The sequence below is a fragment of the Ruditapes philippinarum genome, unplaced genomic scaffold (genome assembly GCF_026571515.1).
Source record: "Ruditapes philippinarum isolate M1 unplaced genomic scaffold, ASM2657151v2 ctg758_1_1_1_1, whole genome shotgun sequence".
Taxonomy (NCBI): domain Eukaryota; kingdom Metazoa; phylum Mollusca; class Bivalvia; order Venerida; family Veneridae; genus Ruditapes; species Ruditapes philippinarum.
In genome coordinates, this window is record NW_026865780.1 from 106314 (window position 1) to 121705 (window position 15392).

The window sequence follows — 15392 nt, forward strand, 5'->3', positions numbered from 1 at the left end:
AACAATAGCAATCATAGAATTATAATATATTCCCCCTATACGTTTCTTTATAAATTAACAATGAAATGTTTCACAGGTATCTACGTTTCTAATATATACAGATATTGCACAATTAGTAGATTGAACAAACGTTATATTTCTTTCCAAAATAATCTCAACACACGGTCGTCAATCATAACTTGCCTTCATTGTCCCTTTCTTGTCAAATGACCAAAAAAAGGGCGGGACAAATCTCAAGAGTATGGCTTGTTAATTTGGTTTTCTTGACATAATATTCACATTAAAACAGAGCTTACAAATAAAACGACACTGACTGCTACACTTAACTAGATATCTAGATATGTTTAAAATAACATTTTTGTCAAAGAAAAAGCTAGAAGTCCCCGCTAAAATACGAAAACAAAAATTGAGAATAAATTTCGAATCCCTTCACTAAATAAAAATTTATAAGAGCATCATACTTTTATATAATAAAGGTTTGTAACATATTTTTCATTCTATAGTACATTAAAAATATATCTTATTTACGGACATAATACACATTTGACTATCTGTACCTAAAGATGAATCAAACAAAAACTGAGCAGAACTAACATATGGTTAGTACCTATTTAATTTAGGGATCTGTATACAAATCTTTCACAACTAACTTCACAATGGTATAAAAACCCTAGCTTTCACAATGGTATAAAAATCCTAGTTTTCACACTGGTTTAAATCCTAGCTATATCTATTATGTAAAACCCTTGCTTTACAATGGTGTTCAACCATAACATCTCAATGGTATAAAATCCTAGTTTATCAATGGTGTATAAAAATGAAGTATTTATAAAATGATAATTATTACATTTAAATATGAAATTCAATCCATTAGTTTAATCTAAAAAATTCTTAATAATGAGATTTTTTATGTACATGGACATATACAATACATAATAATGGTATGTAACAAAATAATGCTATTTAAAATAATTTGAATCAGCAGCATTTTTTAAATTTGTTTAAAAAAATAAGCTCAGCAGAAGAATTAAAGAAGTTCAGGGTGGAACAAACTTTAAAAAGATGAAGAAATTTCATAGCTAGATGTACTATGGATGGCAGTAACTCTTACACTGATGAAATAACAGAATATAAATTACAGAACATAATTTCGATATTGGATTTTTTTTCAGTCATACCCACACTGTAAATATAATATGGTGACTTTCTAGCTTAACTGGTGGAGGGAGACCCCAGGTGCCACCTTCCATCATCTAGCTGGATAGCTAATTCATATGAAAGAATCTATAGTTATAAAATTAAATTTGAAATGTAACTTGATTGACACCCACCATCAAAACATAGTAAAAAAAATTTCTACTGCTTCTTAAAAATGTTACAAATTAAAATTTTGCTTTCTGTCAGATTAATTCTTTCCTCTCTTGTTTTCAATGAAATTTTTCATTCAAACTAACAAAAGAGAACTTATATATGTGACAAAAACTATCACATTTTCCTAGCAGACATTTCAAATGCTGGCTTTAAACAGACAGAATAACAGAAAACAAAGCTTAGACTGTAAGTTAGACCCAGTTGAGACTGGTGTTACTGCATGTACATGTATATATTATATAAATCATCAGAAATATTAGCCTCGCACTGAGGTACATATATCTACAAGTACAGAGTTATAGCCGACTACAGTAAGCAATGCTGAATATAGCCAAAATACAAAAAAAAGTCAAATACAATATTTTGACTCAACATAGATCAAAAACTTTACATAAAATCATAAACTTAGCAAATTTAGCACATTTATCAGTCTTCTATAGAACACAAACATTTTATAAAGTTTCCTTTTTACATACATGTACATTATATAAAATGGCTGCTCTGCAACCACTCCAGTATCACAGTTATCCATGGTTATTTTCTTTTCCGGCACACATCAATCAACATGTTGAATACATGCTCCATACTATTACTTCTGCTTTCACTTTTCATATCAAAAACCTGCCATCTTCAGCAAGTGGGCTCTGCTAACTTTGTGTCAAGAAACTATAACTGAGCCCCATATGCCTCCCAAGCATCTAACGTTTATTCTATGCCACAAAAATTCTAATTTCCTCTTTTATCTTTCACAAAACGTTTATATAACTTGCAGACAAGTAACTTACACATTACTTGCAAGCACACAATTTACACATTACTTGCAGACAAGTCACATACAAATAACTTGCAGACGGGCAAATTCTACCGCCTGTAATGGAGTAACAGAGAAATGTGTAACCCGTAATGTTCTAAAGTTCGTAAGTACTCTGTTAAAGTACTTAGCTAAAGTTCTTGGCTAAAGTTACGATTCTTTAACACAACCTTGTATAGAGCACACTGACCCATATTTCACATCTACACAGGATTTCAATTTGACATTATATCATATAATACTCATATATATTACAAGTCTTTATTTTTTTTGGTATATGGCAGGATTTCTACTCAATCGACCATGAAATAAATAATTTAGTACATTCAATACTATACTCTTTGGTTTACAACTAATATTTCAAAATTTTCTACACAAAATTATGCCATTTTATCTGTATAAACCAGTTGGACCATTTACACACTGACATATAAAGTCTCAGCATAGTTTTCAAATATGTCGTCTGCTACACATGTTGCTACTCAAATGGTATGGGATTTTTTTCTCATCTCTGGGAAAAGCTGAACAACTCATTTTCCAATAATCTTCCATGGAAAGTCAGTCTGGTTGTCTCCCTTTATTTCAACCCATAATTCCCAACAGGAAATGAGTTTTAAATCTCTTCTGGTGAAATAACTATTGAGTATTTTCTCCTCATCTCTAAACACTCTCCCTATATCAGACAACTGGAATCTGTAAAAATACAAGAAATGAAAACTATTAGGTATAAATGAATGTTATTGTGTCTAAATATATAGATAATTATACTGTGTCTAATCTGTTCAATTTGACAGATAATAATTTCTAAAAGTACATGTAGGTTGCAAACAGCAGGCAATGTGTGCATGATTTATTGAACATTCAATAGTAAACACATATACTAACAAAGTAATTTCACTTTCAAATTCATAGTGAAACCCCACCCACCTTTTTATTGTCATGTTTTGTTTATTTTTCCTAAACAATTTTTACACACGGATACAGAAAAATGATGACAAAATGACTTGTGGAAAATATTTTTATTAAATCATGTATTTCAGTAATAAGTTTCTAAATTTCCTGACATGTAACAATAATTTTTCTCTATCCTAATTGTACAATCATGCATTATTGCTGGTTTTTTTTTCACTTTATTACTTCTTAAAAATCTTACATCATCTCCAAAGTTAAACATTCCTAGTTTGTTTCCAGTATTCCCAGAATTTTGTTGAACTTCTTGTCCAGTGCCTCCCCCTGGTGATCTGTGGCTTCTGTAAAGGGAGGGAACTTCTGATTTGGCAGGGCTGGATGGTAAGGGGTTGATATACCCGTGTTTTTCTGACCCTGCAAATATAAGATATGGACAAATTGGGTTAATTTCATGCTTTCATAATTTCATCGAATTAAATTGACCAATTTTCTTTAATATTTGTAATGTGTATTATTACAAAGCCAGACATCAACATGTGGTTAATTGTATACTTCTCCAAATACTGGTGTTGATAGTTTATTGTTTGTATTCCACAATAAGGTCATAGTGAGACAAAAATAATGGAATATTGCTTTTGTTTGACTTTTTTATGTAAGAGTATAATGTGTATAAAATGTTGTTTTTTTTAAATACTAAGATATTACAAAAGTTTATGTTTGAAAACAACTAAATTCATAATGAGCAAAAGATATTTGCCACAAAAGAAAATTGTTTCTAAATCTCTCTGAAACATTTTCACTTTTCTCATTTTCAGATAAAATATTTACAAAGCACAGTACATTATATCTATATATAAAGGAAGGGTAAAAGGTAAACTTTCACAATCAAAGGACATATAACTTAAAAGGTAAAAGCAAAAAGTAACATAAATTATATAAGTGATAAAAAAAGAAACATAAAATATGTATAATGTTAATCAGATGAAGGAAACAAGTAAGAAACTAGAAATGTGTCCATAGGACACGGATGCCCCCACACGCCACTGTTCTGTCAATATTATGACTCTAGGTCAAATATTTTTTGGACTACATGTGCCACAAGTTGAAAACTAAAAATCAACAAAGGGCCATAATTCTGTTAAATTTGGTCGCAGCAAAAATTCCTTCCTTTACTACCATCTACACATTAAGGTTGTTAATCCCTGGAAGTTTAAGCAAAATCTGCCATCCGGTTTAAGAGGAGTTGCGTTCACAAAATTTCTACATAGTATATAATGAAAAAATCAAAAAAGGGCCATAATTCTGTTAAATTTGGTTGCAGCAAAAATTCCTTTCTTTACTACCATCTACACATTAAGGTTGTTCATCCCTGGAAGTTTAAGCAAAATCTGCCATCCGGTTTAAGAGGAGTTGCATTCACAAAATTTCTACATAGTATATAGTGAAAAAATCAACAAAGGGCCATAATTCTGTAAAATTTGGTCGCAGCGAAAATTCCTTCCTTTACTACCATCTACACCTGAAGGTTGTTCATCCCTGTAAGTTTAAGCAAAATCTGCCATCCGGTTTAAGAGGAGTTGCGTTCACAAAAGTTCTACATAGTATATAGTGAAAAAATCAACAAAGGGCCATAATTCTGTTAAATTTGATCGCAGCAAAAATTCCTTCCTTTACTACCATCTACACATTAAGGTTGTTCATCCCTGTCAGTTTAAGCAAAATCTGCCATCCGGTTTAAGAGGAGTTGCGTTCACAAAATTTCTACATAGTATCTAGTGAAAAAATCAACAAAGGGCCATAATTCTGTTAAATTTTGTCGCAGCGAAAATTCCTTCCTTTACTACCATCTACACATTAAGGTTGTTCATCCCTGTAAGTTTAAGCAAAATCTGCCATCCGGTTTAAGAGGAGTTGCGTTCACAAGATTTCGGGACGTACGGACTGACGGACGGACTGACGGACGGACGGACAAGTGCAACGCTATATGCTCCCACATTGTGGGGGCATAAAAAGATAAAAATCAAAGACCGGAAATCAAAGCCATATTGCCTGATTCACAGTCCAATTATCAACATATTGAGTTAACCAGATGGCTTTACCCACATGATTATTCAAATTACAGAAAAAAAGAGTTTGTTTGTTAGTTACATTACAACATTTATCATTTCAGTGTAAGTTCCCCACATTAACAAGGCATTGTTATGGACTCATTTGTTCAAGAAAGTCAATCACTATAATGAAACAGAAATAACTTCAATTCAGCAACATGTTCATATCCTACAATAAATATGATACTTTACACACGTTTTCATTAAATTTAATATATTAAGTTCATAATTCCAAGAAGCAGTTATAACTGACCATTTCCTAAACTTCTACATACAATCTCCTAAATGCGTAACAATGTCCTATGAAATTTTTTATATGTTTAAACGACATTCATTTTCACTATATCTTTCATTATGTGACTGACAGATTTAGAGCAAGTCCAGTTTTACAACATATAATATTAATGGAAACCAATGCAAAGGATAGATTAAAACATGTTAATTACCATTTTTAGTATCAGGGGAGGGAATTTCATTAGTTGTGTCTACCGTGTTAGAACTATCATCCTTGTTGCTAGTGTTATCTCCCTTCTTTTTCAGTTTACCCTGTTCAGCGAGCTGTTTCCGACGCTGTGACTTGGGATACGGTTTATGTGGTATGTCAGCTGTACCGTAATTACTGTCGGTACTGTACCCAGGACTTATAGGCCGAGCTTGCCGATGATGCCGCTTTGTTTTCTTCCCTAAATAATAATTATACATCAAAAAAAAATTAATTTCATTATAACAAAACAAGTTCAGAGTATCAAACTTTGAGACCATTTTTTTTTTGGCATGTAAAGAGAAACAAATGTGGTAAAGATAAATCTAAAATCCCTAAAGTAATATTTCAATCAAAAAGTTTATTTGGTTGTTTGTATCAAAATGGATCACTTTGCTTTGCATTTAAAATGGACCATTTTGCAATTTTTTTTGTGCAATCTAAATTAGGTTTTTGAAGTATCAATCACTAAGAATTTAGGTTACACCCCAGTTACACAGAGCCATCGGTGATTGATCGGTAGTTTTTTTAGCCAAATTATGGAGTGAACCGATGACAACGTATTGATCACCGATATCACCTATTGGTCACCTGTTTTCCACCTATCAACTGCTATTGGGGAAAGATAAGTTTCATCGGTGAAAAATTACCGATTGGGATTTTTAAACACGTTTAAAATTCTTGATCGGTGAAAATATTTTAAAAATTACCGACGGCAACCTATATCACGAGATATGCAAGCTCTTAATCACCGATATCACCGATCGGACAAAGATAACCAAATATGAATCACCGGCCATATCTGACGGAAAGTGTTTAACCACTGATGACTAGCTATCAAACACCGATTAATCAGCGTTACGCCCGATTTGGCTCCCATTTACAAACGATAAAAACCAAAAGTATTTCAGCATTTAATCATCGACTAATTCCCGTTTGAGTTTGCTGTCTGTCACCGATGGCCGTTTACACAGAAAACCAGAAATAAAATCACGCATGACAACCGATCATTACAGCGAGTAAATTTAAAATTAAATGACCGATTGGGGACCGACCGTCTGTGTAACTGGGCCCTAACCAAATCTGGTTTAGTATTTATACAGACAAAGGTTCATAGTATTTTCACTTAGTTAACTTCCAGAATGAGTCATGAATGGAAACAGAGAGTAAGTTACAGAACCTTTGTATTGAACTTGAAGCATTTACCTTGTTGTTTGGGATTTGGGTCACTGACCGTGGTACCCACTACAGTTAGGCCAGACAACTCTGCTGCTCTAGCAACAGCACTAGCAAAGTCTTCCTCGTTCAGGAACTGGTTGTCACCTTCCTCTGATACGTTACTGGAACTGGAATGTAGTTCACTGCAGTCCTCCTGGCTCTCCCAGTTAGCTACCATGGAATCTATAAATAGACAAGGAGAGTAACGTATTATTGTCTGCCTAAGACACATTTACATAATATACCTTGGTTTATACAATTTTTTTTTTAGTTTGATTGTGTGTGAGAAGCTATAAGCTTATAGAGACACTTTCGAATCTGTTCGTTGAACCAACCAGTACTGAGCAATGAGTGTATGGTTTCTTGCTCAAGAAAACAACGATTTGCCCCTTAAGTGTTTGAACACATGCGGCTAGAAATCAGTAGATAATAATTTATCTTATTTATTTACTCTCTTATATGACATGTTTTTTCCTTCAATTTAGAGCATAAGTTTATACACCTAGTCTTATAAGAGGATCACAGGAGAATTGGAACTTGTAATAAAATACTGCCAGTTTTAGAATAAAATTCCCCACATTTTTGGTGAATAAATGCAGTACTTCTTGATATTCAATATAACAATGTATATTATTAATGATAACCTGTATTTTACCAACCAATTCTTCATGTGATGAATATCTATTGTTTTATCTAAATAATGAGTCAAAAAGTATATGTATCTTATTCAAAGCCATTTAATAACACATATAAAATTTAAGCTACAAATCTCCAAATATTGCTATGATGTAACCAATATCTCCTCCATCAAAATTAACAAAAAAAAGAAGTGTTCACATACCTCTCTCATTATTTCTGTCTACATCATTATCTATCTCCTCAGCATAATCAGGATCCTCTGATATTGGTGAATCAGCATTCCTCGAGTACCCCTCATCTATCATACAATGTCCAGGAGGTGAATTCTCTGACCTGAAATCAGTTCAAATGAACCACTGAAAATTTGCTTTACTTAAAGTTGACTTCCTTGCTTATCATTATAATTGTTATGTTAAATGTTAGATATTTATATGTATATGTATAATCTAAAAGCTACCAATACAATCAAACTAATATATTCTATAGGAACAAAATGTAAGTAAAATATTGAGAACTTAAGACGAAACAGCAAAATTACATAATAAATTATTTTAATTTGAGCTTTTTATACAATAGTGTAATAAATCAATGAATAAAGATAAGATCAAAAACAGTAAATACCTTGAATGGTACATCAAAGGTCTGCACTGTGTTTCAGGACCAACATGATACTGTTTGTCCTTCAAGTCGTTCCCCTCCGAGGACGACCGTCCCTTCATTCCACCTCTAGACTTAGCTGAACCCGCTGAACTTCCTCCACTATTACACACACGATATTCACTAGAACTTGAAGGTGGTGAATCAATCTTATAACCTTCCAAATAGGGAGCTTGTGTATTATCACCTCTATTTCTATGGTAACTAGCATTTAAATTATTCATTTGACCCCTACACGGCCCTTCACAATAATTCCCTGGAGGCCCACCAGGGATATTTGAAAAGTCTCTTGGAGGCCCGTGATAGGGTATAACAGAAGAGTCATTAGGATCAATATTTCTATCAATTAAACCATCCTGGATAGGTTGGGTGTAATTATAACCGTCCTCCCTCGGTACTTGGGCATAGTCATACTCGTACGGTCCTCTTGGAAGGGGCTGAGAATCCCACGGCTGTGAATATCCATGAAGATAAACCGGTGTCCCTCCTCTTTGTGTACCTCCTCGGGGAGGGGCACCTAGGGTTCTTGAAATATTTGGGGGTAACACATGCTGTCTCTGCATCTGGGCAAGTTGTTGCGGAGAGTAGGGCCTATTTTCAAAGTTTCTTAATGACATACACCTGTTACAGTTATCAGAATAAGCCCCGGGGCTAAAATTTTGCATTTGGTGAGGATGCGACACTGGACATGAGCAAGCTGACATCTGTGCCAACGAGACAGGTGATAGTGGACTTCTGGCTCGGTCTTCTGGTATCTCCGAATATAGCTGATCGTCTTGCAAATACTCTCCATCACTAGGAGGGTGATTTGGTGGTGGAGGCAGGACATCGTTCCAGTTAACTATAGGCTGGTTCTGTGGTGGCATTCCTGGTCTATAGCCTGGCTTCCTTAGCTGCTTTATCAGCATACCATTCTCATCTATAAAAGATTAACATAACATTTAATTGAAAGAATGCATGTAAAATAAATATAACATTAAATATCAGCAGATAATTATACTTGTCCTCTGGAAATTTCTTCTTTTCTTTTTTCAGAATTTTATTCTAAAAACATCATATATAGAAGTGTATTCTATGTCAATTTTGGTTCTTAAACACTCTGTGTATAAAAACACTGTTTTTTATCTGTTTTCAAGTTTGCAAACCATTCAAAAGAGAATTCTTCCAATAGCATTATACAGCATTTAAAAGCAAAAGTGATTTTTTTTAAACTAATCAATGGAATAACCTTCTACATCAAAATTAAGACAAATATTTAATTAACAAGAACTGTCGGAGGACAGTAACGCTCGACTATTCGAAAATTTGTCACAAGGGTGTTTCATTGAGTATAATAATGCTTACCTATATGAATACATAAAATTGTCCGAAAAGGTACAAACTCTTCAAGTTTCAATACATTCCCTTCAGTAGTTATGGAGAGACAAGCTTACATGCAAAAACTTTACCAAGAATTCATGAGTCGAAAAAGGGGCATAATTATGCAAAAAAAGCAAATCAGAGTTATGGGACTTGTACCAATCATCTTAGATAATCACAGAGACCAAGTGTGTGAAGTTTCAATCCATTCCCTTCAGTAGTTATGGAGATACCAGCTTACATGCAAAAACTTAACCAAGAATTTCTAAGTCGAAAAAGGGGCATAATTATGTAAAAAAGCAAATCAGAGTTATGGGACTTGTGGCAATTATCTTAGATAATCACAGAGAACAAGTGTGTGAAGTTTCAATCCATTCCCTTCAGTAGTTATGGAGATACAAGCTTACTCGCAAAAACTTAACCAAGAATTTCTAAGTCGAAAAAGGGGCATAATTATGTAAAAAAGCAAATCAGAGTTATGGGACTTGTGCCAATCATTTTAGATAATCACAGAGAACAAGTGTGTGAAGTTTCAATCAATTCCCTTCATTAGTTATGGAGATAACAGCTTACATACAAAAACTTAACCAAGAATTTCTAAGTCGAAAAAGGGGCATAATTATGAAAAAAAGCAAATCAGAGTTATGGGACTTGTGGCAATCATCTTATATAATCACAGAGAACAAGTGTGTGAAGTTTCAATCAATTCCCTTCAGTAGTTATGGAGATAACAGCTTACATACAAAAACTTAACCAAGAATTTCTAAGTCGAAAAAGGGGCATAATTATGAAAAAAAGCAAATCAGAGTTATGGGACTTGTGCCAATCATCTTAGATAATCACAGAGAACAAGTGTGTGAAGTTTCAATCCATTCCCTTCAGTAGTTATGGAGATACCAGCTTACATACAAAAACTTAACCAAGAATTTCTAAGTCGAAAAAGGGGCATAATTATAAAAAAAAGCAAATCAGAGTTATGGGACTTGTGCCAATCATCTTAGATAATCACAGAGAACAAGTGTGTGAAGTTTCAATCCATTCCCTTCAGTAGTTATGGAGATACCAGCTTACATACAAAAACTTAACCAAGAATTTCTAAGTCGAAAAAGGGGCATAATTATGAAAAAAAGCAAATCAGAGTTATGGGACTTGTGCCAATCATCTTAGATAATCACAGAGAACAAGTGTGTGAAGTTTCAATCCATTCCCTTCAGTAGTTATGGAGATACCAGCTTACATACAAAAACTTAACCACAGGGACGCCGACGCCGACGCCGACAAATGGGTGACTGCATTAGCTCGATTATTCTGCGAATAGTCGAGCTAAAAATTTACTTGTCTCCAACAGTTCAGAGTTTCAGATTAAACATTACATAAAACATTGTAATGAAAGGCATTAGATATAAGGGTTTATTATTCATATTTCAATTATACATGTTCTTGTGACTACTTTGTTAAAGATATATGAAAAGGTTTTAAAATTGAGTCTGTAAAATCACTTGATAGAAACTGTTTCATATTAGACTGAATTCGTCAAGTAACTTGCTGCTGGTAGCTGTTACAGAGCTCACTTGGTGACATTTTCTGCAAACTCTGTAACAAGTCACCAGAAGAAACGCATGGTATATAATTAGAAGAATTCAATCTATCATGTAACTTTTCATCATCTGTATAAATGTTTGATAATAAGCTTTTATGCTCAATATTTGTGGCGAGAATCGCTAGTTTAATGTAAGTTATATTGTTAGTAACACTCCATACAAAAGCCTTGCTTTGACTTAATTAGAACTGTTAATAATATCCTAGGATAATGGGATGAAACAATAAAGCACACTGACTTCTCCTTTCTTAATGAGGCACATCACAGTGTACCCCCCCCTTATAAAGCAGCAAACAGGCACAGTAAGAAAGAATCTGCACTTTAATGGTGTTAAAAGTAGTTAACTTGAGAAGGGTTACAAATTTTTGTCTTTTAAATAAGTAAATTTGTTTTCCCTAAAATTATTATCCAACTTGGAAGATATTCTTTGTAATGTAAGGGTTCAACACTGCAAACATGCTTTCAAAACTCCACACACCACCATAAAACTACTCTGTTCTAAACCATTTACATGTTTATAAACAATGCATGTACTTTATAAACTTTTATAAATGGAGTCTGAATAACTATCATTCACTTAACATTGTTTATGGAGAAAAAAAACAATATTCAAAAGTTTGAACAACTTTTCATCATAACATAACTATAGTAAAGACCTACACACAGACTTTAAGACAATATGCCTAGTCCTACTGGCGTAATTTAACTAGTAGAAATCAAGCACCATAAGACCTTAGAAAAGTTTCTAGCTTGCAAGTTATATGCATTTTCTATAGATGTTACGTTATAATAAGGACACGCCATTGTTTGTCTGGTTTTTACACTGATTTAAACACATTCTTGGTCATATCTAAGTGGTAAGTTCACCTAACTGTTTTTCCTGGATATTAACCATTTATTAACCAAACTTTCACATGTGATGGCCTACTAATTCCACCTGATTTCTAAATCAGCACTGAGAGAGAGACTACTGACCATTTGACTTGATGTCTGATACCAATTGTCATGGACAAATTTTGTCTTGCCCAAGATTAAAACCAATGATTCCTGGATAACAAATGCTCTTTCTACTGAGCTAACCAAGCTGGTCATCTATAAGCTTAATGATTTTTTAAACCATTTATTCAAATCCACTGTCTTGAACTAATCAGCACTGGTGTCATACAATAGTCACTATAGTTACCCCAGTAAGGGCTCAAACCTTCTATCCCTGGATTGAGAGGCAGACACCTTTACCACAGGACACCTTAATCAAGAGAACTAAGTTGGTCAAAGTCTCTTCATATCGATTTACACAAATTAAAATCACACAAATCAAAATCAGAAATCTAATTTCCATCATCTATTTTAAAGCAGGGGTGAATGCAAGCAGAAGTGACCATTTTCAATAGTGAAAAGCAATTATGTGTTATACAGACAGAAAACAAGTGATAAATATAACACAATTTTGCTTAAGACTAGAGATGCGTGATATTTTGAGGGCTACATTTCTATACTTTTTTAAGGAAAATGGCGAGTTTTGGCAATATGCAAGGCAGGGGGGAAAGAAAGTTCCGGCATATATAAGATAATTGCAGAATGAAGCAGAGGGCGCTACCTGACAAATGTCCACTATCTCCTGCAGAACTCCGGTTCGGTTCTCGGGACTCAATCGATACGTCTATTATAAAAATTATAAATTCTTAATTCTGTTTTTTTGTTGTTTTTTTTTTGACTAAGTGATGTATAATTTTGCCACAGACATTAATTTTGATCTTATATAGATAAGAACTTTAGCAGTAATGTAAAAATATTAATAGATCTAATTTGACAGCTATAGTAAAGGTCAAGTTCTAAGAAAAGATAACTTGCAATGTAATTTTCTAAAATTAAAACATACAAAATTAAATGAAACTGTTTTTCAAAATTATGATGTCTTCCTCTTAAAATATCATTTACTTATCAACATTATGGGAGTTTACCATACAATTTTTTTTTGTTAATTTGTAAAATCTCATTATACCTAACTGTCACATACAAGTGCTGTGACACATTCTCTATAATGTAATCCTGTTAATGCTACATCTTTATTATAATACAACTATGTTTAACATCAATTAAACACAAAAAAGGTTATTATAATAACAAAAGTTAATCTTTGGAAATTTATCTTAAAATCGCCAAGTTTTAGTTTACACACTAATGTTTATCACTACACAATGTATTATTCACTTTGCTAAAATCATTATGAATCAAACACATACGGACTCTCTAACAAGTATTAGGTTTGTATTAAGTTTAAAGATGTAAAATATAATAATTATTATCTCATTAGGTACACTAATTACCTGTAGTGATAGATCTGTCAGTGGCAGAGTCCCCAGAACCACCACTATACTGTTTACAATTTGGGTTAATTGGACGAAACAACTGCTCACCAGACTGTTAAAAAAAATGAACAACAATGATTAATTTCTTTGGAAGAAGGAATATGAAAACTGATGTAAAATGTTGAAATACTTATCTTGTACTGAATTAATGTGCATAATCACAAATCCTAAAGTAACATTACTTATTGAAAATAAGCAGGATAATTTTTTTTACCCTGATAATTCAGATCAGTGTATCAATTTAATAGTTTTGGGTGTAGTTTTTGTCATAGATAATTGTGTCAGACACATCTTAATATAACAGGTTTTACACAGTGTCACATGATGTTGTTGTATTAATGCTCATGTTCTTCTCATGTTGTATGTAACTAAGCCATTGTATATAAGGCGATGAACATGTAAAGTTTATATGCTAATTGAACTATTATTGTAATGATTATATAAGAACTATTATCTCAGTGTAGTGTTACTAATTTGAAAGAACACTAATGATGATAGCGAAATGGCCTTAATCAACATGCTGACTGCAGATCTAAATCCATCTTAATCATACAAGTTTCTTAAATTTGATATTTCGCAAATCCATATGTACAGTCACTGATAGAAAGGATATATATGTGTCCTTTCTTATATTACAGTGTAACTTCCGAAAACCGAACACCCATGGGACTTGTCAAAAAGTTCGGATTTCAGAGGTTTCCGGAATTCAGAGGTTTATGATAATGTGGACAAGACTATGCCACGTAATACCACTTAATGTCAAGGAAGATGTTGCCATTACTGTAATATCATATATGATAGTCTTTCAAGCAAGATAAAGATGTGGATGAAAAGAATACATTTTTATCTTACCTTTAAATGCTTTTGAATTTCAATTGATCAGTTTGTAGAAATGTTGTTAATTGCATAAACTTACATATCGTCTGATGCTAGTTAATTAATTATTACAACAAAATATTTAATGCAATAAAATCCCTAAAGACGTTTGATGCATACATTGTCCCAACTAATTGTCATTTAATCCGCTAATAAACACTTCAAATTAACTGACCACCGTAAATTACTTTGATTAACCGCATCACTTCAAACCACGGATTTATATTACGTAATATAAATCCGTGCTTCAAACATACCATTTCTCAGTTTGTGATTTTAACGCGTGTCAAATTACACGATCACCGCTAATTAGTAAGCAATCGATAGGGAGATTAAATCTTCCTGCAGGGTAAACATTCTCGATTTACGATGTATTTCACACCTTTGGATATTTCCGGTATTTGGAGGTAAAATTGCCTTGATTTGACTCTAATTTTACGAAAATATCGTCCGGAATTCAGAATTTAGAAGTTCCGGAATTCAGAAGTATTATATTAATAGAAAATAGAAGGGAAAAAATCGGGACCGAAAAAATTGTTCGGTTTTTAGAAGTTTCCGGATTTCAGAAGTTCCGGAATTCGGAAGTTACACTGTACACATTATTATCTGTCAATAAATTCCTTATTTGCACCCAAATAAACAACAGCAACCAATTACATATCAAGCTATTACCATTTTTCTTGAGTTTTGTGCTTGAGCCTGTGCCTGCAGCAGTGCCGTAGTGGCATAAGGGGTCACAGGACCGGACTGCTGATAGAACGTCTTCATTTCAGGATGGTTAGCCATGTTATACATCGTATCCGACTGGTTATCACTACTCTCATGTTGTGACTGCTGTAATAACGTGTTGTACTCCGGCGGTAAATTGCCATCTTAAAATAGAAATGATGCATTTGCATAAAATGCCATCTAAAATAGTAACGCATTTTCATAAAATAACGATCATTTGTAATCATTGTAACACTTAACCTTCTTGAACTGAAAGAGATCATCC

At 33.2% G+C, this 15392-nt stretch overlaps 1 protein-coding gene across 1 annotated transcript in view; it reads right to left on the reverse strand.

Moving 5' to 3' along the window:
* Nucleotides 1-253: 253 nt before the first annotated feature.
* The window catches only part of LOC132730300 (roundabout homolog 2-like), a 186374-nt gene continuing 171235 nt past the window's right edge, over nt 254-15392 (reverse strand). Inside the window, exons 21-28 of the mRNA XM_060716193.1 lie at nt 15071-15270; nt 13481-13574; nt 8159-9113; nt 7740-7870; nt 6887-7081; nt 5646-5882; nt 3336-3505; nt 254-2875 (exon numbers count right to left, since the gene is read on the reverse strand). Of these exons, the coding sequence (XP_060572176.1) occupies nt 2861-2875; nt 3336-3505; nt 5646-5882; nt 6887-7081; nt 7740-7870; nt 8159-9113; nt 13481-13574; nt 15071-15270 (1997 nt within the window). The 3' untranslated portion in view covers nt 254-2860. The remainder of the gene's footprint in view (nt 2876-3335; nt 3506-5645; nt 5883-6886; nt 7082-7739; nt 7871-8158; nt 9114-13480; nt 13575-15070; nt 15271-15392) is intronic.